This window comes from Apostichopus japonicus, chromosome 5 (genome assembly GCF_037975245.1).
Source record: "Apostichopus japonicus isolate 1M-3 chromosome 5, ASM3797524v1, whole genome shotgun sequence".
Taxonomy (NCBI): domain Eukaryota; kingdom Metazoa; phylum Echinodermata; class Holothuroidea; order Aspidochirotida; family Stichopodidae; genus Apostichopus; species Apostichopus japonicus.
In genome coordinates this window covers 12652943-12676929 of record NC_092565.1, presented here as the reverse complement: position 1 = coordinate 12676929, position 23987 = coordinate 12652943, and the positions used below count along the sequence as shown (strand labels likewise).

General features: G+C 36.2%; 2 protein-coding genes across 13 annotated transcripts in view; one reads left to right on the top strand and one right to left on the bottom strand.

Annotated features, from left to right (window-relative positions):
- The window catches only part of LOC139967699 (cilia- and flagella-associated protein 46-like), a 52697-nt gene extending 37872 nt beyond the window's left edge, over positions 1 to 14825 (bottom strand). For 2 of the 7 annotated variants that reach the window (XM_071971716.1, XM_071971717.1), the window contains exons 1-19: positions 14604 to 14777; positions 13180 to 13313; positions 12824 to 12955; positions 12271 to 12335; positions 11355 to 11643; positions 10886 to 10980; positions 10057 to 10197; positions 8773 to 8895; positions 7514 to 7576; positions 6442 to 6507; positions 5360 to 5459; positions 5094 to 5192; positions 4456 to 4646; positions 3728 to 3824; positions 3026 to 3157; positions 2191 to 2314; positions 1611 to 1737; positions 1180 to 1329; positions 313 to 463 (exon numbers count right to left, since the gene is read on the bottom strand). In XM_071971716.1, the coding sequence (XP_071827817.1) occupies positions 313 to 463; positions 1180 to 1329; positions 1611 to 1737; positions 2191 to 2314; positions 3026 to 3157; positions 3728 to 3824; positions 4456 to 4646; positions 5094 to 5192; positions 5360 to 5459; positions 6442 to 6507; positions 7514 to 7576; positions 8773 to 8895; positions 10057 to 10197; positions 10886 to 10980; positions 11355 to 11643; positions 12271 to 12335; positions 12824 to 12955; positions 13180 to 13313; positions 14604 to 14652 (2328 nt within the window). In that variant the 5' untranslated portion in view covers positions 14653 to 14777. Of the gene's footprint in view, positions 1 to 312; positions 464 to 1179; positions 1330 to 1610; positions 1738 to 2190; positions 2315 to 3025; positions 3158 to 3727; positions 3825 to 4455; positions 4647 to 5093; positions 5193 to 5359; positions 5460 to 6441; positions 6508 to 7513; positions 7577 to 8772; positions 8896 to 10056; positions 10198 to 10885; positions 10981 to 11354; positions 11644 to 12270; positions 12336 to 12823; positions 12956 to 13179; positions 13314 to 14603; positions 14778 to 14809 lie in introns of those variants that run through there. The other 5 variants (XM_071971722.1, XM_071971719.1, XM_071971718.1 and 2 more) reach the window with 5 other exon arrangements.
- Positions 14826 to 18486: 3661 nt separating this feature from the next.
- Positions 18487 to 23987, top strand: part of LOC139967695 (prominin-1-A-like) — a 57204-nt gene continuing 51703 nt past the window's right edge. For 4 of the 6 annotated variants that reach the window (XR_011793081.1, XM_071971707.1, XM_071971708.1 and 1 more), the window contains exons 1-2: positions 18487 to 18645; positions 19216 to 19592. Coding sequence is in view for 5 of the 6 variants with exons in the window: in XM_071971707.1 (XP_071827808.1) it covers positions 19346 to 19592 (247 nt within the window). In the remaining variant the exon portion in view is untranslated. Of the gene's footprint in view, positions 18738 to 18765; positions 19004 to 19215; positions 19593 to 23987 lie in introns of those variants that run through there. The other 2 variants (XM_071971706.1, XM_071971705.1) reach the window with 2 other exon arrangements.

The window sequence follows — 23987 nt, the reverse complement described above, 5'->3', positions numbered from 1 at the left end:
AAATATTTGATACGTTATTTACAAACAACATCAAAGTACTGTTCCAATCAATGCCTGCAACATTGTACAATAAAGAATATTGTCATTCTATCGGTCAGCTACATCAATGAATGCACCATTATCATAAACTGTTTTATATGTTATTTATAAACGATATCAAAGTACTGTTCCGATGCCCGCAAACACTCCCATACGAAAATTATAATTTATTAGTAAGCTACACCAAATGTACTACAACATTATCATAAATTATTTGTTAATAATTTAACTATAAACTAAAACTGCTGCATCCAAAATTGGTGGGTAAGGTACCTCTGAATTGAGAAAATTGATTTCAGCTAAGATTCTTATCAAGTCCTTGTCGGAGTGGAGGACAGTGACCTCAGCTGACCCCTGCTGTGATGCAGACTTTCCTCTCTTGCTACCTGCAACCTCTGAGGATGGCGGCTGCTCACTTAACACACTGTAGAAGAAAAGAAAAGGTGGTCCCAACATTGACTGCCTTTTCTACAAATATGACATCTTTACTTTCAGCTAGCTGTTTCCTACACTGTACAAACTGAGAATACAAATGTGACATCTAAGTTTGGTCTACTACAGAATTTGAACAAAAGGCCCAAGCAACTGAGTTATCCAGTTCCTTAGTTGGCAATGATCCCTATATATCTATATGTCAATTTCTATGGGCAGGGGAATGGGCAGGGGAATGGATAGGGGTAGTGGAGGAGCTTGGAGGTGATTACATAATAAATTCAGTCCTTTTATGACTATATATTATAAAAAAAAGTTCACTAAATGTGGTACACATTAAATAGCATAAGATTTTTCAAGTTAAAGATAAAGGTTTACGGTCTTGTTTAAGGCCAAGGCTTGTCACACCCACACACCAAAGTGTGCACAATTCGAACAAACCCTCCTTTGGCACTACAGTGCACCAAATCTATGTGTCCCCTAGGGGCCATTCCATAGGGTGCAGCCACAAACCTGTGCACACAACTATTGACAAGTTACCTAGTAAGTCCCCACTTATACGCCTGGGTGAAGGGAGATAATGTGCCTCGCCCAAAGGACACAACATAATGATCTGGCCAGGACTTAAACCTGCCAAGCCTTAGATTACAAGTCCATTGCCTTAACCACTTGACCACAATTCTCTCTAAATTCATCATTCTACTCTACCTCTCCTGTCTGGTTTCTGCTCTTGTTGGTGGAGCAGGCATATGCCAACGGTTGTCATCGTAGAGCAGACAGAAACGTGCTGCCACCCTGCAGACATCCCAAACTTCCTGCTTTCTGGCAGTTTTAGCCAGGTCTGCCCATAAGCGTGCTCTAAGAAGAAAAATATACATATATTATCCAACAACTTAGTTCCAACTACAAGCAGGTACTATATAAATAACACATACAAACACTCATGTAGCTTAATTAGAAAATGGAGAGATTTTGTATATCAATCTAATGAAGTCACTCTTAAATTTCCAAAACAGTCAAATATAACTCCAAAGCTGCCCCTCATGAATGTTTACTCTCAAGAAGGACATGATAAAATAAAAACTGGCACTTTAACATGCATAAAAAGATGTATGTAATGTGCTCCTCCACAGCTTTACCTTTCTCTGTCATTCTCAGCTCCGAGTCGTTTAATGTGACCGGCTGCCTTCTTGACACATTTCTTGAAATGTTCAGCTTTAGATCCGAGAGGGCTGTACAACGTTTGTGCCCCTCTGCCTCCGGTGACTGGTAAATGGAAAATGATGATAAAAAATCATTCAAATTGAAACAAAAGAAGAACTAAAGGAACAATAGTTGAACTTAAATGATGTGCATAACCATAAATAGCTTTATATCAGAGTAAGCTGTACAAGGTCTGTGTTCTCCTCCCTACAGTGACAAGATAAGGAAAAATAATTTTCTTGAAAACAAATTCAGAGAATTGAAATAGTCAATTGGATTACTACTGATGTTTGAAACCATAGTAATTAAGTACAATACCTATGTTCCTCTGCCACAGGTTCTTAATTGTCAGCAGAAGATTAAAACAAATTCTTTCAAAAACTCAAAGAACTTAATTCAGTAAAACATCACTGATATAGACAACCATGTTTGATTTTGAACAAAATTGATCTATATATGTGAGGTAAAAATTTGTCAATTATATTTTAACTTTAGGTTATTAAAGTGAAGACTCACCACCTTTAGTTTCACTTTCGCTCTCTAAGACCAGATGAAATGCCTCTGGTGAGAGAGCTTGGCCAGCCTGGACCAGGAGTGACCGTTTCATTCTCACAGTCCCAGATTCGGAACTTTTCCTTGCCTTAGAATACAAACACAAGAGAATTTATTTTTACTTTCCCAATTTAAAACGACTGGTGTTGTTTTGTTTGCATTTTGAATATGCTTTAAATTTAAGAGACAGTAAAACATTCATGTCCATAAAATACTTACATTACATGGCAAAATAGGTCTACCATTTTGTGTATAATCACCTAACAATATTTGTAAAAACTGTTAAAGTTATCAGTAAACATTTATTACATACATTGTATGCCTACTTCCTTTTGCATTCCAGTAGAGAATTGACATTTTAAGTCATGGTATTTGCTCCTATATATTTGTAAATTTCTAAGATGGGGTATAGGTTGAACATCATTTCGATACAAGTTTTTCTATTTTCTGCACACAAGTTTACATAAAATTTGTGATACTTATGAAGTTTCACCTTTCTTCTTTTTTTTTGGGGGGGGGGAGGGGGGGAGCCAATATGAGCACATTTTACAAATTTTCACTATGCCACTTGGATAGAGGATTTAGACACTCTCTGGACTTTAAACGTAAAGAGCAGTTTAATTTCAAAAAATAATAATAAATGAAATTAATACATTCCAGTAATTTAATGTATAGAGCAGTTTAATAATAATTATAATAAAACAGGCTAATATTAAATTAATAATAAAATAAAGTAAAAGTCTTTGCTTTCATTGGCAATAGTCAACAAGTTTAATCTAGATAAATACAGTTAACCTACCTGTTCAATGATCATGGCTGCCTTATCTTCCATCCTCTCTGGAGTCTTGTAAAGCTCTGCTCTAAGTTCCAGTCGATGAAGAGATGTTTGCAACCTCTCGCTGTATTGACCTCCATCGTCAAATCCAATTGCCTGATAGAAGAAGTAAAACCACTAGATATCAAAAGGAATATTTGGGAAGTTTTGTAATGATTCTAAATGGGGATCCCCAGCCACGCCCTAAATCGACAGAGGGCGTTGTCAATATCGGTACTTTCTGCCAAAACTTGACCAACTGCAGTCTCTGAAATCACTGAGAATTATTCCTTAGATAAATCTCTGGAGGACATTTTTGGGCAAAGTTCCTGAACATTCCCTATTTTGCACATAGCGTGATATATTCAAATGCTTCTCTGAGGTTTTTACAATCACGTCCGCTAAAGTGAGTTAAAGCTTTCGGCGTTATTGGAATTGTAGTCAAGTCTCCGAAATGGAAAAAAATAGACTTATACCTGAGATTCTTCTTGTAATTACTTGAAACATTCTATAAACATGTTCTACTTCTCAGTAATTTTAAACCACCTCTTAAAAATCTTTGAAAAGAGACATATATTTAGGCATTTTGCCATAGCAACCTTTAAGTCGTGATTGTCTCGGGCCGGCTATACTGACCAACTTCTGTATCAATTAATAATAAAATAATAACGTAGTATGCTATATTACCTTCTTCAAATGTTCCATAGCAACTTCAATTTGTTCTTCATCTTCCTCTATCTTTGCAAGCTCTGTGTGTAGCTGACATCTCAGTAGAATCAACAAACTGGAGGGTAATGGAAGCAATCATTCACAACACACAACTTATAGTGAATAGGTCACACTGAATTGAGAGAATATGGTTAACTTATGATCTGAAATAAACTACATTACTTTTGGCATACACCCTATATCCACATCAGAGGGTTGTATACGTTCTTTGCTTGGGACAGTGGAATTACCCTAATCACATCGTTCCTCCCTTGCACCCCTATCCCCTTCCTTTGATCATTATCATAAAGTTCCTTGATTTCTCAACCGTAAGATAATCAGTGTTTAAACCTCAATAACAATGAAGACTTTCCTCTGAATAAATAAAAACTCAACTTTATTGACATACTACCATCATTAAAATATTTTAATTTTCATTTCTATATTTCTTCAAAGTAACTCAATTTGCCCCAAGATATTTGTAAGAACAGAAAGGGTCAAATGTTGATGGAAAAGATTTGCTTACACATGACTTTCATTTTTACTCATCCTGCTTAACAGCAAATCAGCTTACAAAATTCTAACAACAAAACACATTAAGCTTACGTTTAAGCTTTTAAGCTTACTTTTTTTTAAAGCTTACTTTCGGTAAATTCAGGATATCTTGAAAGTCAAATTAATTTTAACTTTGTGACAAACATTTTTACCTGTCTATTCCTTCCAAGGCATCAGCAATCAATGTTAGTTGCTTTCTGACTGTTTTCCTGATGTTATTTTGCATAAGAGGTAAGCAAATGTTCCACATAGTAACACACCCAACTTGTATGATGTCTGGATCTCCAGACCGCACAGCGTTAACGATGGCCTCACTGAGTCTCTCAGCAGCTTGGAGACGAACCTTGAGTAAAGAACACAAATATTACACATACATGAGGGATAACTGCACCTACATATAACTACCATAGTTAAAAGCTACTTATCCTGCAGAATATACCCAACCTCTTCTCCCAACTGCTACTTTTTGCCCCTCTGTTATTTTATTTGTTGTTTTTTTGGTGCAATTTTCACAGATATATACAACAGACAAAATGCAATAGTAAAAAGTAATGCAAATTTATTTCTATAAAATCAACCAGGCATATAGCAATGACTATTTCAGTAAAATTTAAATGAATGCTAAGTTCCAACTGTAATCAATAGTTTAATTGCAATACAATATGTTTTTTTGTTGTATCAGGCTAGTGAATTCTATTGTCTGTAGGGTCTTTGTCACAAAATATCATCCATGCATCTGAGGCCTTTGGAAAACATCTCTTAATTCTAAACATAAATATTACATCCATACCTCAACTGAGTTCTTCGTGTACATCTCCTGTGCAAATCCCAAATTACGAACCATCAATTCGCATTCCAGAAATTCCATTGATAAATAAATGGTCTTGTCCTGTCGAAAAGAAATCACCAGAATAGTGTCACGCTGATCTCTAAAGTATATATCAAATTTTAAGACTGCTATTAAGTACTTCTCACTCACAACTTTCTACTTTCCTTTTAAAACAAGTCAAGCTCATTCAAAAAGAGAAGAATTTTTTGAAATCTGTTTGAGTTTACCTTAATAGGTAGTGTCTTCAGTCCATCTAAGCACATCTTCAATAGTTCTGGTTGATTAAACTCTGAGCACAAATGAGCTAACTCTAACAATAGCTCTGGTCTAAGGTAATCAATGAAGAAAAAAGTGACAACAAAATTAATGTGACAATCATTCTTCTCTAGGAATAATAAATAAATGTAGCATTGAATTCTTTGAAACAAAAGAACATTGGAAGGCTGCAAGGTAGTAAAATGCATATGACTAATAGATAGAATTCACACATACAGAAAGACTGATACTGGACAGAAGGACCTATATGGACTAGACTAGAATTTAGATTAGAACATAATCAAATTTCTGTCAACTTGTAAAGATAAGCTAAGAAGAACTTACAACTACCTGTTAACTACAATGGTTACAAAGTGTCAACTTGAGTGTTAACTTTTAGTAAATTTTCAGATTTCTCACCTGTACCCAACCTTATTTATTTTATTATAAATAATCATAATCACAATTTATTCTTTCCCAGAGAGCAAATGTTTAAGTGAGAACTCCATATGTTCATGAATGACGGAGTGACTGATTGTAGTCCAATAAAAGACAACATGAATATGCAACAGAATGGAAATGATTAAAACATTAACCCAAAGAAATCAATGCAAAAGCCCCAAATAAATTCAGATAAAAGAGGTTCTAGTCAAACTAAAACGATACAGTGGAAGTCAAATGGATAAGTTGAAAATTACCACAACATACACGGAAGATGTTTTTTTTTCTTTTGCTTTTTGACCTTCCATATGGTTTGAAAGACATTTTGTTTTCTGGTTTGTTTACCTCTTTTCTTTCATTTTCAGTTTGTAAAATGAATGACAAAGAAATAGATTTTGAAAGAACCAAATCCTAAATAAGGTTGTTATTAAATCAATCATACAAGATTCCCCTATGTTCATAATTATATATACATTTGCACTTTCCATTATTTGTTTTTGCAAACCAACTGAAGAAACTGTTCATGATGTGATTGAATGATGGAAACTGCCCAACAAAAGGGTGTTTGACATATTGACAAAATTAGTTTCAATATAATGAATCTTTTACTCACATTTCATCCAGTTTGATTGGACCAATAGCTACTCCTGATTGCCTCCATTTAGAAGCAGCAGTTTTACTGTTAAGCAGTCAGGTAAAATGCATGCAAGGAAACATGTTAGCAAAATGATGTGGCATAAGAAAGCAAAGAAATGAAAAGCAAAAGTAGAACATAACATGATGCAATATTTGACAAAGTATCAAAAAAAGGTTGAATGCAAATAATTACGCTGGATGTGTTGAAATAATAATGGCTGGGATTATACGTTGGCATATAGTTTGAGAATCTAGCATACAACAGTTGTAGCATGTGTCTTGACATTTATGGCTCAGCAGTAAATAGATAATCATAGATTGATATAATTAACACATAAGTTCCCTTCTCCTTAACTTAGTGGGGGGGGGGGGATGATCTATTCATAATATTCCAAAACTACAAAACATGAAATTTCAAGTAATTATTTTTTATGATGTAATATCAGAAGAACAACTTAGAAAGTTGATAATATGACCAGAAACTGTTTACTAGGACTTTTTCCAATTGTTCTTTGTAAGAGATGAAAAATATAATAAATTAACCAGATTATGTAAATAAGACAAGATCATTGGTAACACCATTCAGAATATGAATATCAGCTAATGAACGAGAAATCTTTGTCATTCTAATTGAAAATAATTGTACTGAGAGTAATAGAGAAATTCTTCAAATTTAGTTGCCATTTTTGTTTTCTGCCTTAGCTATCTTGAAATAAGCATGAAAATGATACAAAAGAACAATATATGCATAAAAACTTAACTTGATAAGTCAGGTTTTAACTGGTTAAGTGGATTTAACTGGTTAAGTGGTTAAAAACTGAGATAATATAGCAGTAAGCTGTTAATGATGCTGATAGGAAAGAAAGTGTAATAAAAGCATAAATTCTTTGTGTTAGTTGAAAGAGTTAGAATCAGCAGTGGTATGACCTCTTTGTCCAGCCACCAATATTGAGATAATTAGAGTAAAATTTGTGATTAGTTTTATGAGGAACAGATAGGGCAAAGGAAAACACTCAAAACAGATAACTGAAAATATAAAGAGAACTTACTGTTCCCCTTCAGACAAAGGCTCAGGGGGGTTTGCATCTCCAACCTGTTTGGGCTGTTTCCCTCTAGTATCACAACAAAAAGGAGACAAGTGTGCATTTCACTGCATTTGTTGTGCAAAGGAGGCAAAGACCCGAGAGGTTTGCAAAAATATGACTGTGGTAGATGTCTCAACTTGAAATTGCTGCTAAAATTGAAGACTTTTAAACAAAATAAACTAAACAAGAAAAACTCCACCAAAAAACAACACTTTCTTCAACTGGTAAGAGCAGCATTTTCAATCAAAGTCAATTCTATAATAACAATAGGTAAATCAAACAATAGAAGAAAGTATTCCTGATTGCAGATTTACCCCACATTTAATCCTAAAGAAATAAAAAAAGACAAGTTAATACAAGTGCAGTTATGAAAGAGAGTAATTTGTAACAATTGAATTGTGTTATTGAATATTCAAATTAGTTTCAGTTTTGCATTTTAAAGTGAAATTAATAGTGAAATATGAATATGTGTCAATGTGATGTAATGTTGAGAACTGAATTGAATAATTAATCAACTTCCTAATCACTTTTCCATTTTGTGCAAAAATATATAGGGGTGTCTTGGTTCTATTAATAACAGATTGTCATCTCAGTCAAAGACAATGCAAACTTTACAACTACTCTAACGAGACAAATTCAAGCAATGTTGGCTTCTTCTGTTTTAATGTAAATGATGATTTAATGAAAAGGTAATCAAAATGTTTGTAGGCACTTTGTAATGGTTGCTACTTGACAGTCACTGCATGGGTGAAGAACAAGCAAGTTATTGTGAAGTTTTCACAATTTTGTGTTGTTATTGCTCATTTTGCATGTATGTATGTGGGTACTTGTCTAGGCCTCGCACCTGGTGACATGGGACAAAAGAAAGTCCTGTCACCAGCTGTTGAACACTAGAGAAATATAGTCATTGGTCATCCCAGGCAAAGGCTTATAATAAAGGAAAAAGTCCTCGGTTGTACAGTAGCTTATACAACTGAAAAACAAGGTGTGTCTATCTGTGTGTGTGTGTTTGTCAACAAAAACATGGCAACAATAATCATACAAGTGCTACTGCTGAATGACACTCCAATAAATTGATTTAGGATGGTTATTGTTTAGCATGAGAAAGATCATCAAAGAAAATAAATAAGAGTTCATTTAGTATACCATTATTAGTTAATTAGTACCATTTACCTCTTTATTTCGTTAGTATAGATATCAAGATCAAAGCAGAATTCACTTACACATCATTTGCAGCTGAAGCTAGCTGTGTGATTGACATGATAGATGACTTTCTGCTGCCCAGCTCTTCTTGGCCCACCCCTGAAGCAATACTCGGTGTTGGAGTCATGGATTGTTTTCCTTTGCTGAGTGGTTAGTTTTGTCAAAGCATAAAACATGAATAAAGCAAGATCATAGCATTTTAAAGAACAGCAAGCCTTTGTAAAATAAAAAAATTGTGTCAGAAAACGATCACAAAAATTTGTGAAAAGCAGATGAAAGACGGTAATTAAAATGATTGTTGTATTGTGTCATATTGAGAGCTGCTGGAAGTGTTGAATTGTAACATCTCAGTTTGCAAGAATACGTACTACACAAAGCTTATTGTTAGCAGTTTGCATTAGTATCATTAAACACCTGCTTCATACACGGAGAAAGAGTAGCTTTTCAAAGCAAATATCAACAGTGATGCGTTTTAAATAGTTACAGCAAATCTAGCAAGAAAATAGCCACATATGCATATGACACTCTGGGCAGGGCTGTTATGTTCGTTGAGTGAACCTCAGATGGCAGATGTTCCCACTAGCTTGGTCAAATGAAAATACTGAATAGTTATTGTAACTTTGCAAAAACAACAAACTGCTTAAGTGAATTAAAAACCAGTGGACAAAACATTTCAATAGCTTTTCGTTAGGTCCTGATATTTCCTTATTTTATCAATTGTTACTTTTATCTCATATATTAGGAAGCAAAACTAACCTGAATATAAAAGAAAGGATTTAATTAACATAATCTAACAGAGGAAAAGAACACTGACTTATTAGTAAATATTATATCTCTCAAACTAGTACTAAAACTAGTCGATATATAGTACAATTAATCTTTTTATCATCTAAACAACTAAACTAGTTAAAGGGGAGAAATCTGATGCCCTTAGGTCGATATCCTTAGTAATGAAATGCAACACAACTGGGTAAGGAATCATGGTCACTTTGCGAGAGATACTGCATAATAAATAGCAAAAACAGCTGGTAAAACAAGTCTACAGACAAAAGAATTGTGGAGGAATTGCTGCCTTCAACTTTGCGCTACTAATTACAATCAGCAATTACTCTTTTACCTGATTGTATTCCACTGCCTTGCATGCACAGATGATAAACTATTGTCCCGTATTTCTTGTTATGTATCAGCACTCGGTTCATATACTGACTTCTTAGCAACCAACTTGACTACCGGTGCATGCAAGGTAAAATCATATCACTGTTTTTGCATACCATTTGAAATATGTTGCTGTTATTTAACTTTACCTTTCTTCTGCTGCTGGTGTTTTTCTCCCCAGTGAGCTAATGACACTTGATGGACGAGACAGATCATCTTCCTTGAGAACTTGACCGATTAGTTTCCCCATGGTACCGTTTATATCTGTTACCTCTCGCTGTTCTAAAGCACTGCAAACATAATAGGGCAAGTCATAGAATAATATAATAATTACATCTGCTGCTAACTAAGATTAATCAATTGTATTTGCCTCCTGATGCCAACGTTTCTGTCATCCCCCCTCCCCCACTCCCGGGGTTTGAGGATCTAATGTGAGACCATCTTATAGTTAAACATCTGTCTGCTCAGTCCTTCTTAGCAAATAAACAAGTTTTTAACAGCTCATCACCTTTCTCTCCTCACAATACAGAACACAATATCCTGGTCACTTTGGAACTAGAAATGTTACTATGTAAGTCAAAAGACTTACATGCACTCTCCCTCCGATTACAATTTAGGGACAAGGTAGCTGAGGAAATTGGTAACATTTTACTACTTTCTAACATCAAGCGGATAAATTTGTACGAAAAGAGAACCTGTAAAGCTACTTTCAATTCGTTGAATGCACTGAGCCTTACTTGGGTAATTCAGTATACAATGCCCATATGCTATCACTTTCACTGTGGAGAATGGTTAGGGGGATTGGGGGGAGGGGGTACCTGGACAGTGATGATGGAGGGGATACAGGTGAACAAAACGTCAAATTACAAAATGCACCAATGTAACTAAGGCCATAACATTCATTTTGCTTCCTTCTGGGTATTAAGTATTGAATATAACTGACACGTGACGACCTAAGATTGTACAGAACGTACTTACACTCTAAGTTTCATGATGCGATAAAATGCAGTCAAGTCTGAGCTTTGCCTCAGGTCTTTGGCTAGTTTGGTGAGATCCACCAAACTGTGACGAACCTGTAATGTAAAAGAATGAGTGTCAAGACTTTTCAGGCACAGACATCTACATGTTTTACCATTTATGATCAAGGGACACAGTTGGATGTTTCTGCAAATCAGACAAAAGGTGTGGATTGCAACATTTTCACTACTTTCTATAAAAAAGACTTGCTACATGTCACTACAGTTCTTGTAATCACACATTATCTCTGCCAGCCTAACCAGTTATCTGTAACAACTACATCTTAATAAAGGTAAAATGTCTGATTATTCCTGACATCCAACTTTTTATGCAGAGAGTCCTCAAAACTAACAGACTTTATCGGTGCATCGTATATAACTCAACACTTTCACTCGATTTCTTCCACAATTTTTTCGATGCTATCATTCACCTGTAAGGCAAGGACCTGTTTGAAGAGCTTTGGTACGTTGGTTTTGCTGAAGTCAGCCGTGACCTTGCTGACCTCTCCTGCTTCCTTGATATGATTGGCATCGATGTGGCACTCTATCAGAGCTATCATCAGCATGGCACGCCACTCGACGTCCTTATCATCAATATCGTCCAAGGCTTTGACCACCGAGTGTAAGCTCACTGAGAGGTACTTTCGATAAGTGGGCTTCAGGAATGGCCTACAAAACTGCCAATACAACACGGATGCATTGTACACCAGAAAATGATACCTGAAGAGGAATTGTTAACGAATCAGAAGTAGGGTTTGATTCTACTAGGAATCTACCATTAATGTATTATTGATGAAATGCATAGCACCCCATATCTTCCCCGTCCTCCCTACCATAATTTGCTAAAACTTTGAGAACGAGAGAAAAGAAGGAGATGCATTTCGAAGACATTTCAGAGTAATTCCTCTTTCTGATATATAGTTTTGTGCTGGGAAATAGCTTTGAAGAGAGAACAACTTAAACCTGCAACCACTGCAGCTACTGGAGGATTTGAAACTTTTACCCTCAAAAGGGCTCTGCCACCTTGGCCTCCTACATGCCCTGCCAACGAGAGTGCATCCCTCTTCCGCCAATGAGAAACACCCTCCTAAACCTCAGGTAAAGCCGCAGTGAAGAATTAAGCATTAAGGCGAGGCTCTATAGTATCATTAAAAAATGGGTCTAGCAAAACATATAAATGTGTTAAAATTGTATATATTTCATGTAATTATCATATAGGTATTATTAAGTTGAGAAAATGTGAATTTTATGGTGAGTGTTACAGTATATGTACAATACTTACAGGTAACTGAAATAAAAAAAGAGGATACAGAAAACAAGCAGACTAATGCAGACAAGGTTACATACCTCACATTTCCTTTTGCAAAAGTAATAGCCTTCAGAATGAATGAAACTGCCTTCTCTAATTGTTCCTGAATAAAGAGAAAATATTTTTTTCTAAACAATCTGACATTTCATAAAGAAATAAGATTTGTAGATTAAAAAAAAAAAATCTTTGTTAAGAAGGATGCACCCTTGATGCTACCTAACTTAGTGCTTTAAACTCTGTCAAATGGTTATGTAATGACCAGTAACAAGACAATTAAAGGTTGCAACTTAGCAGATAAACAAGATTGAAGATCTTAAATTTAATTATTTTAATGACAAATTTGGCACACCTATGATGTTCTGCACACACCTAAATTATACAGTTAAGTAGCTCTTGCTTTCTGAGGAAAGTCTCAACAATTAAACAGAGATTTCTACATCGCATCAAACATATTCGGAAGGGTCACATAATAGGAGATTTGTTAAACATCTTAACATACCTTGAAGAACAGCAGATGTTTCATTACATCTTAGGAATAGTTACTTGTACGTTAAGTGGTAGTTACTTTGATACTGTTCCACATAAGCTTACCTTATCATCGGCCGTTCTAGGAGCCAATAGCTGTGCATGGCACAGGTACGCACGACAAAGAAACTGGTTAGGTGGAGGGGTCTTCATAAAGAACATCTTTAGGCAATCTCTGGCCATTGATGCTTCATTTCTCTGCGGGTAAAAGTATTCTAAAAGGTTACAGAGAAGAAAGCGGCAAGGTTGTCAGAAAGAAGTCTTGGCATAAACCACAACATGCAGTACTATTCATAAATGTATTCTAGACAGAGCTGATTACATGCTAAATGTATGTAATATTTAAATATCTATATAAGCAGAAATATGTGAAATCTTGTAGAATATTCAGATCAATTGTTTTTAAAGTAAGGACAACTTACCTTCAAGGCAATTTCAGCACAAATGACATAAAGATCTGACCCATAAGGCAATGACCCATCTACATTAGCCTTTGAGGAAGAAGCTGTCTTAAGCTGAGTAAAAGCTTGATCCAAAAAGGAGCCTTTGCCAGCAACTATGAATGAAGGAAAAGTATGTCAGATTCACTTCCAAGTAAGGAGTGATCACTACTCACTCACTGTTGGAGTTATACTTTTTATAGATTGGGGGTCTCTGTTTGTGAATTGGAGAGTTGGTTGGGGTTCAAATACACATGACATTGCCATTTTATGACAATGTCATTTATTTATTGCTCCATTTTCTTGGGTAATTTTACTCAGGTAGGCTTCAATATTAGACTATATCCCTTTTGCTTAAAAGATACACAACACCAAACTAGGAAACCATCAGAAGCTGGCTTTGGCTAGGGCCAGGTCTTAATTTTAGGGTATAGTCAGTATTGCGAAGTTCGGCATACTGCGAAGTTCGGCACCGTAAGAAATACACAATTTCACCATGAAAATCTACAGGAAGAGTCAAATTTCACCAAAAAGTACGAAGCTACAGTTATTTTCTCTCCAAAATGACCCGTGTGCAAGAAATTACTTACATATTTGTCAATAAAATGACGAAGATCTATGAAGTCTGTTATAATTACTGAAAGAGCAACTGCGCCACCAATTTTATCACCAGCGCCACACTGTGGGTTGCATGTCCGAACTTCGCAATACTCTAGCAAAGAAATAACAGTTCCACAATCACGAAGAATCTTCTTGGAAAACAACGTGAAAACAGTTTGCAGGAAAGAAAGTTTGGCCGTGTATCGTACTATAACAAAATTCTCCCACCATATGAAGTATATTTTCAAATGATTTATACCAGAAGATTTAGTTTTGGGGTGTTTTAAGTCTTAAGTGTCCGAACTTCGAAGTCACCATGCTACTACCATATATACTACAAAGGCATTTAACCATGCATGGACAATAATCATTAACTTAAAAGTGTACAGTAGAAAAATGGTCTTTAAACTATGGTGCATGACCTACTTTTGGGTCACAACAATGTTCTGTTGGTCACTTGGTCGATTTTTCCAAGTCATAGAAAAGTTAATCTAGGCCTAGCTACTGTAGGCAAGGCTAATTTAGTATGTACCCATTTTCCTATCTACAATTTCAGCCTCGTGTGCCGAACCGCAATTTTCTTTTCATTCTGTCAAAAGATATTCATATTAACCTCATTTTTTGTGGAATAAGATTGAACTTGTTACAAGGAGAAATACAAATGTGAAATGACTAATTAGACCATTCTCAATTCGTGAAACCCATCCACCTACTAACAGTAACATTAGTATGTTATGTTAAGCTCAGCCAGTCTAGAATCTATATCAGCGGGTGGTTCAGATTTATACAAAACAATTAATATTTACCTGACTGCTGAGCTGCAGCAGCAAGTAATTGCCTAATATTGTTATCCATGTTTAACAATAATAGCGATCAGTGTAAAGACAAAAGAATCATAGATATCTTCGGAATTAAAGTAATTGTACGAAGAAGAAAATTGGCTTCGCAGACAACCTAGCAACCATTGATAGACTTGGACACTTGGTAGACCAGTCGTTCGGTTAAGTGTCACCTTAATTGGCTGATAGTAGTAAGTTGAGTCTCGTCTTGCTCAGTGATTGACCTCCGCCACGTATCTCGATCTTGCGCAAGGTTTATTGCTTCCTCGAAATTGTTAATGTTAACGTGCTTAAATTGCGACTTTATTTTTCCAAGCTAGGTCTTCGGGCCTTCCTACTGGTTTAGCAGTATGTCTCAATGCGTCCTCCTGGAGTCTTGCTATACATGACCGAAAAATCTCATTCTTCTATGTGCGACTATTGATGACCAAGGTGTTTGGTTGGTTTCATTGTAGAGCTCATCGTTTGATAACCAATTGTTATTGGTCCATCTAATGTTGAGAATATTACGAAGTAGCCTCCTTTGAAAAGTGTCAATTTTGCGATCAAGATCCTTCGTTGTGCCCCACAGTTCGCAATTGTACAAACAAATACTATTTAATAATGCCTCGAAAATTTTTAATTCGTAATTACGAAATATTAATTCGTTATTACGAATTAAAAATACTTTTTGTTTGGCACTAATGGGATTTCGTAAAATACTACCAGATACTCTGAATGCCTTCTTTACACAAAACTCAAACATCCACGCTCACATTACTATATAGGCAACTTGCTGATTACCTGCACCAAGACAATGTCACGATAATATCTAGCTTACATCATCGGGCCATAACTCTTTGGAATCCCTATACCTTTCATTTTAAGTTGCTTTTAGAAAAAGCTTACAAAAGCACTTCATCAACATGTACTAGAACTGCGAATTAAAACTAGGGGGGGCAGCGACGTAGCCAGGAATTTGAAAGGGGGAGCACTTTTTGCGATTGATATGGATTTTCAAAGTTGTAGGCACGACTATCTGAGCGGAGCGCCACCATCAGTTGGCGCGGAGCGTACAAGAAATTTTTGGTTTTACAAACCCCCCCCCCCCCCCCAGATGGCCGGAAACGGCCCTTCCCGAATGTTCATTCTGGTTCCCTGGCCTCTTGCTAACTTGAGACACCTCATTCAATATCACTTCCCAAAAAACAAACGAGTTAAAATAGTACGTAATTCAATAATACATAATGTATTAAAATTAGCAAGGTACATGTACAGAGTAGTCTTACTTTTCAACTTCTGATACTTGTAGATACAAAGATAGGCCAGAAATGTCTTTGATACAACTATGGCCAGTAGTTGTCTTTGATACAGCTATGGCCAGTAGTTGTCTTTGATACAACTGTAGCTAGTAAATGTTTAAGTTAGCCTAATAAGAGAAGGTGAGAGCTATCCGACGATCGCCATCTGATGCAAATTTCTCAACTGTTTTCTCAACTGAAATATTATCTGCGTAAACGGGTTCTTAACTACATGTTAAAAAACTGACAAGATCGGATCCTAGTCTTTTGAATGAAATGGCACGCGATAGAAATGGCAGCCTAGATGACAGAAGAATAGGTCACCTAATTTTACCATAATCTTGCTACGTTCATTTCAATAGTTTTTCCTGTCTAGACTCTTAAACTCGTCCAGCAAGCTTATGGATTTGAATTATGGGTGTTTTAATAAAAAAGATAACTTGGCCAAGAAAAGTGTAGGCCCGGGCCTACAGTGCTACATCCTGGCTACGCCCCTGATAGTTCTAAATTAGGATTAGATCTCTTACTGAAATATCGCTGACCTAATGAGGTGATCAAGAGTACAAGTTTTATGTAGAAAAAGTGCACATTTTTAACCTGAGGAAAAGTGGGGGGGGGGCACTTGCCCCCTGTGTCCCCCGGTTCCGCCGCCCTTGCAGGTGCATGTACAGAGTATCTTACTTTTCAACTTCTGATACTTGTAGATACAGAAATGTCTTTGATACAACTGTAGCTAGTAAATGTTTAAGTTAGCCTAATAAGAGAAGGCGAGAGCTATCCGACGATTGCCACCTGATGCAAATTTCTCAAGTGTTTTCTCAACTGAAATATTATCTGCGTAAACGGGTTCTTAACTACATGTTAAGAAACTGACAAGATCGGATTCTATAGTCTTTTTTCGGTGGGTGGAGTGTTGAATGAAACTATCGTGCTACATACTGGCTACGCCCTGATCATATGATATCAGTATCAGCAGGTTTTGTTTCCTGTTTAAATTCTTTTACATGTTCTTTTACATAATATATCAGAAAGACAAACATAGTGCTCTTTTACAAGTTTTCCAGTAGGATGATTCTTGTTTATTGTCCAATGTCTTTAATACATTTGACGAACTTAACTGATGGACAATATAAACTTTCATATTTTGTAATACAGCCAGATATGCAGTGGCCTAAAAACAAATATCGTTATCGCAGTGTATTAGCAGTGCAATGATTATTTATAGGAAGTGCGTATCACGTACGATTGCTAGCTTAGCCTCATAACATGCTGTTTTCGTGCAACAACTTAGGACGTCTCATTGAACGAACGCTGTCGACGTTGCTGTGCATACAGTTCGTGACATTCCATAGAGTGCGGTTAGGTAGGCAATATGTATATTTTATTACGCAGTGGCCAACTGTAGGCTTGTCATTGGCTATAAGCTAAATTTAGCTAATTGCATCTGCCAAACTAAGTAAGTAGTTGAATCAGTAGGCGTGAATGTTACTACGATTATAATCGAGTTAACGGAGCTGGCGAGTATTCAAGATCAAAAGAGCACTGACAAAATACCATGCTAAAAAAACGACAGCTAAAAAAAAAATCCACACTGAAAGGGGGAGCGGTCGCTCCCCTGCTCCCCTGGCTACGTCCCTGGGGGGGGGGGGGTGACGGAAGGGAGAGGAAGGGTGGTTCTGTTTGTTTTGTTTTTTGGGTTCTCTTTTCTAATTGTAAAGTTATATTTTTTCAGGGAGCGTCACTACCCAACAAGCCCTATAGGTTTTTTTAGTACACTTCCTTTCACAAGTTTTGTTTCTTATCTCCTTCTATGTCATATGTCATACTTATGTTGTGATAGAACCAAAATAAATAAATGAAATGAAATGAAGGTACACCCCAGTGTACTGGAGCATACAGGGGCACCAGTCCACAGCGTGCTAGGGTACACCCCAGTGTACTGAAGCATGCAAGGGGCTACCAGTGTCGTGCGCAATTACGGCCGGTGGGGGGGGGGCTGGGAGGGATATACCCCCTTCCCCACCTCCGATCTTCAGTCGGGAGAAAAAGGTTCAGTCGGGGAATTTTTGCAGTCAGCCGGGAGGAATTGGTCCAGTTCTAAGTATGTACCCTGTTTTTAGTCCTTACGAAAATCATGCATTAGCAAAACCTTGCAATTACGACTACTTATACATAGACCTGATTTATAGTCATCTTGTCATCTTGTCGAGATGGTATACGTAGTAAGTGTGCAACTCGTCAATTTGCAGAAAATTGTTGCATTGACGAGATCATATATCTCGTCAACTCGTCAATTTTCTGAATTTTGTCATCTTGTCGAGACGGTAGTAAGTGTGCAACTCGTCAATTTGCAGAAAATTGATGCATTGACGAGATCCGTTATCTCGTCAATGCATCAATTTTCTGAATTTTGTCATTTTGTCGAGATGGTAGTAAGTGTGCAACTCGTCAATTTGCAGATAATTGTCGTTTTGTCAAGTTGGTAACTCGTCAATGCAATGTCCCTTCTACGCTTCCGTATGTTTCGCTTCGAGAAACGATATCCACGGTCATAACATGTAACGAATGACACGGTGATCGCTCGCTGAAGTGGAACACTATACACGCGCTATACAGAGGACGAAGAAGCAGGTTCACAGCACAGAAATTATTTTCTGTTATGCGCAACCAAAACTTTGTATTCGCTGAATGGCTGAGTAGAAATAACTGTTTCCTGGTATCAAAGTATGGTGAGTATGAATCACAGCTTACCAGTTTCAGTGGAGAGTTGGTTTGCGTCATAGACTTGGATTGAGAAAATATAAATAGAAGTTGAAAAACGGTAGGCCACTCTTCATAGTTACTAATAATATAAGGAGCCTACCAGTGTAGTCTGGTTAGAATTTCACTGGCAATTGGACCTTCTCATTTCCAACCTTTACTCCGAGGAAACTTTACTTTGAGGTTTCAACTTAAGGAGGATTGGAACAACTATTAATTATCAGTCTAAAGTCGTTACTGTAAAAGGTTGGCGAAGTTGGCGAGAGGCAATCTGACTACCACTGAACTCCACAACATACCAACCACTTCAGAGTTCGAAAACATACGGTATTTTAGTAACTAACTTTTTGTTAAGTTTTCATAGTAACCTCTTATTGTTAAGTTAGGTTTAAAGGTGAGTATAAGGGGTGGGCTGTGTGAGGGGAAGTGTTGCATAAACACGCCACTGCTTGTGTGTGTCTGTTGATGTTTTGTCTGATGATGGATTTTTACCATTCAAAATGAACACATTAAGTTTCTGCACTGTTTTCTTCCCACAGTTGATGATACAACAGGAAATGACTTAGCAAAAAGTGAGGTTGGAATAATTGTTGGTTGACTGGAGAATACTTACATTTACAGTCGCTGAGATACATTCCACAGGAAGGACGGATCCTCTACAATTGCAAAATGACCAGAACTGTTGAATGGAGATTGGTTCCGTTACTGTTCTTTAGTGTTATTGTATTCAGTGGATCTTTTGTAGCAGGCCAAAACATAAATGACAATGGAACCTTAACTTTTGATGCCCTCCCAGAGGGTGATGCTTATAACATTGATTCAGGTGACATAGAACTTGGAGGATTTACACTCAAGACAACTTGGAACATTATAGATGGATTCTTAAAACTGATTTCACCTGCAGGCCCTCCCTATGGTAAGTATTAGAGCTGTTACTAACTTGCTATTTTGATGTGGTATATAAAGTTTACAAAAGGAGCCATACTGACACTCAGTGAAAAATCACATTGTTAGAAAGCATATTGTTGATACACAGAGAACTGTGACAATACCAAATGACAGAAATTTTGCAAATAAATTCAAGAAAAAGGTTGTCAAAAATGGAAACAAAATATGTCCATTTCCCTGTCACCCCCCCCCCCCCCACCAAATACTAACATCAAGACCTTTGAAGAATTTAAAGACCTTAATTTGTTTCAAGCAATAATGCAATTAAAATGCATGTCAAATTTTTGTCAATGGTATCTGGGGATTCCATCACTGATTTGTGGTTTAACTAATTGTAGCAAACTTGAACCTTGAACCTACTATAGATACCAACTAGATACACATTGTTGAGAAACACCTGTCAAATATGAAATCTTGCCAGTGATATATGTATCAGCTTATACATACACTTACTATTAGTACCAGCATATATTGATATTTAACTACGTTTTAGCTCATGCCATATCGTGCATACAACACATTACAGTCACTAGTGTACAGTGTTTTTCTCAATGGCTATATAGTGCTTGCACTGAAAGTGACCATATAGTTTCTTCCAGAAAATCTGGGGACATATGATATTGATGTTGACTCCAATACCCCCACCCCCCCCCACCCCTACCTCTCTGTTGACATGAATGATTAGTATCTGCTCAGTACACTTAATGGGAGTAAGGCATTTTGAGGGTCTCCCTGTGTTTTGGTGGTTCTATGTTTTAACTATGATTGCTATCAAATGCCCAACATGTTGAAATAACCTCATCCAGATGCAAGTAAATTTTTCCAAGGTACAAATCCAAATTCCCAAAACCTTGCAGTCGACTGGAAGTCTCATTATTTATCACTTAATGCTGAAAAGTGTAAAAAAGATGTTATCCTGTGAAATTAAATGCTTTGCTTTGGTTGTCTACACCTATATTTGTACTATTTAAAACAATCATAAATTTCATTTCTACTGAAGGCAAGAAACAATCATTAATATTCAGAGTTTTTTTTTTTTTTTTACATATTTGAGATATTCCCAGGACAGCATAGATCTGGGGAAATTTACCTTGACACTCTTAGTTGGAGACGATAAATGGAAGCCAGGAACTGTCCCTGGATAACAGGGATGTCTCACCTTAGGCTATAATCTAACCTTTAGTTGAAAGTAAATTTCCCAAGTGACCTTCATCCAGCTTGTCCTGTTCTCATTAAAATTAATATTTCAATGCCTGGGCACCCCAAATACAGTAATTATTGGCATTTTCAAACTTACTTTATTCTATGTGGAATGTTTTGAACTGTTTGAACTAACTTTTAATATGAGCAAATTTGACTATTCTATAAATACGTATCTGGAATAAACCTTTTCAAGATATTTCAGAATCACTGTCATCTCTCAACCTTTCATAGTGGAACAAAATCAGGTAACCAAAGTGTAAATTGCAGAATCAGCTTCTTCAATCAACTCACTCACTTATTGGACTAATATTCAACAATACAGGTAGTTCAAAATTTGTGTAGTGCTGATATCTCAAGAGGGGAGAACAACTGTGATGCTTTTTTGGTAAAAAAGGGGGTGGGGAATTATTTAGAACGGTACAAACTGCATTTGTTTGATAGTGACCAAAATCCACCCCAACCAATTGGCAATATATGCCTTGTACTATCAGGATCGTTGAAAAATATCACTATTGACAATTCCCCTTTCTGAGCTCAAATCAGAGAATTTATAGCTTAATTTTCCACTGTAGTTTATATTACAACTGTATCAGAACTTTCCTAAAAATCTGGACATTTTCAATTTTGGAAATTGACCTCGATGCCAATGTAAGATAGAAAAAAAAATAAAAAGAAGAGATCATTTGTCCCAGAAAATTGCTATCTTCAGTGGTAGCCATGTTTGGTCCTGGGAATGCCAGGTAAGAGTCTACATCTGACACTGTAGATGAAAGTTTACTCAAGAAGTAAAACAGTACTGTAGTAGTTATTATCATACAGTACCTCTCTAAAATATTTTAAGCTTTCAAGTGGAACAAATTTGGCTCTTCTTGTGGAGCAGTTTCGGGAGACTGAACGTAATTAGTTTATATTTATATACAGGAAATCATGAGGAAGTCAGTGTTTTGGAAGAAAATAAGGAAATTTAACAGTAAACCACTTTGTTTATTTATACAGAGAAGAAATGCATATATATAGTACAGGAATAGATGAAGGGAATTATTTCGTGCCAGTAAGTTGTGTTGTGTTGTTTTTGTTCAAAAAAGTGTTTAAAAAAAAAAAATTACAAAAGTTTAAAGCAAGTGGCTGGGAATGGAAGGCAAAGTTAAGTTAGTCATAGTGGCAAATTTGTATTACAGATTTTAAGTTACTGTATCAGCCAACCTGTCAAATATGTTCTCATATTGTTGCAGTCCATACTGATGCTGTATGGATCACCTGTGACAAATTTCCGATTCCATTAAAATAATTCATGGTATTTAATGTAAAATTTGTAATTTGAAAAAAAAGCCCCTTGATATTATGATAAACTCCCGAGATTGTACTAAACGATTTTTAATATCCTCAAGATTGTTATTCTTGAATTTTCATGGAACAAAATAAGCTAGCTCAGTTATTGTTCTTCCATGTGCATGCATGCTTGTTTTTTGTCGTTGTTAATTTAACATTTACCTTCTGAAAGCTCCTTTCAACTTTAAAGTTTGTGTAAAAGTAAGTGGGCCTGACATTTCTTCTCCTAGCAGGATCTTTAAAGGTCATCAATATTGGTTGCAAATTTTAGCATGCATAGAATTGCTACTTGTTAGTTTTCATAACTACTACAATATCCTGTGTGGGTTTTGCATACATAAGATCCAGATATTGAGGAGTGTTTTTATAAAAAAAATATGAAATGTTTCTGTGAGGGAACAAATACTTTTGAGGATGACATTAAAAATGCTGGTTGAAGTCAGGAATATGAGTGACAAATTGTTTGACTTTCTAGAACAAATGAGGGCCACTATTTTGCAACTACCTTTGATGCATTCTTATATTGCCGTTTAGTTTGGGAAGAAAGTTTTATTGGAAGGGAGAAGGTAGGACCAGAGATAGAGAGAAAGGGGCAAGGGGGGGGGGGCAGCAGAATGGAAGCTACGAGGAACACTTTAAATCACATTGAATATTCTGTCAGGGCTCATTCATGTGTATATTGCATAGTGTACAGGTATACATCATTTTGTATACATCAGTTTGTCTGTTTATAGGTTGTCAAGTAAATTACAATGTTTCATTTTCTTCATTTTTGGGGGCTAAGATGCAAGAAGAGAAAGAAAAACAACTGATCTGTAAGTGTTAGACACTTTCTGGGATATTACTTTTCAGTGATATATCATAGCACAGCTTGAGGTATTTCTATGCGTCTATATGTTTACAAACATCAAATTCATACCATCCTTTTCAATGTTTTGAAACATTTCAGTTTGAAGTTTAGAGCTTTCTAGATACTGAACACAATAGATTAATACACCAAGTGAAAATGTTAAACCTCAAGACATTCTACCATGGTTACATACTGTATGCCAACTCACACAGCACACAATCTGTTGGGAGTTCTGTGTAAATGAATATGTTCTTATCGTAGACACTTTCTCTGCCAACAATAGAGTATAATGTACACTGGTCTTTTTAGTGCTATTTGACCTGTAGTCTGGAGATCACCACAAATCTGCCTTTGTCACAGTTGAGGGACATTATTATAAACTTACTTTGTGGTAAATAAGCCACTGTCGTGGAGACAGTGCTCTGTTGCTAGGATAATTCTGGGTGGAACCCAAATCCAAGAATGACGAAAGAGTAGGCTGAAAGAGACATAGAGTAAACTGAGAAACTAAAGGAAAGTGGCTGTATAAGGATAAGGAGTATGAAAAGTTCCCTGTGATAATTTTTTTCCCCCTGTGAATTATAATTCATTGCTGGTTGCTCTTTATATGCTATACTGTGCTCTATATAGAGATCTGTCATACATCGAACCATGTTTGTGTGAATCATGTACAGTTCAGTCACCTGGAATTTGCAATTTTGGCAGAGATTGCTAGAACCCAAAAAGAACAAACTGTACATGTGCATTTAATTCTATATGACCTAGGTAAAGTTCACACAAAGCAGTATCTTTCTTTAAGTGTGTTGAGAGGGTTTTCAACTTTCTACCAGTTTATCTGTCATCAACTTTCAGAAGTATAATACCAGCTGCAATGATCAAGTTATGTAACTCTTTGCTGATGTTCTGGTACTTGACTTCAAGTTCTTCAGTTACATATCATTCTTTTGAGAGTCTCGAAGTTTTTAGTGCATTAGCGAATCT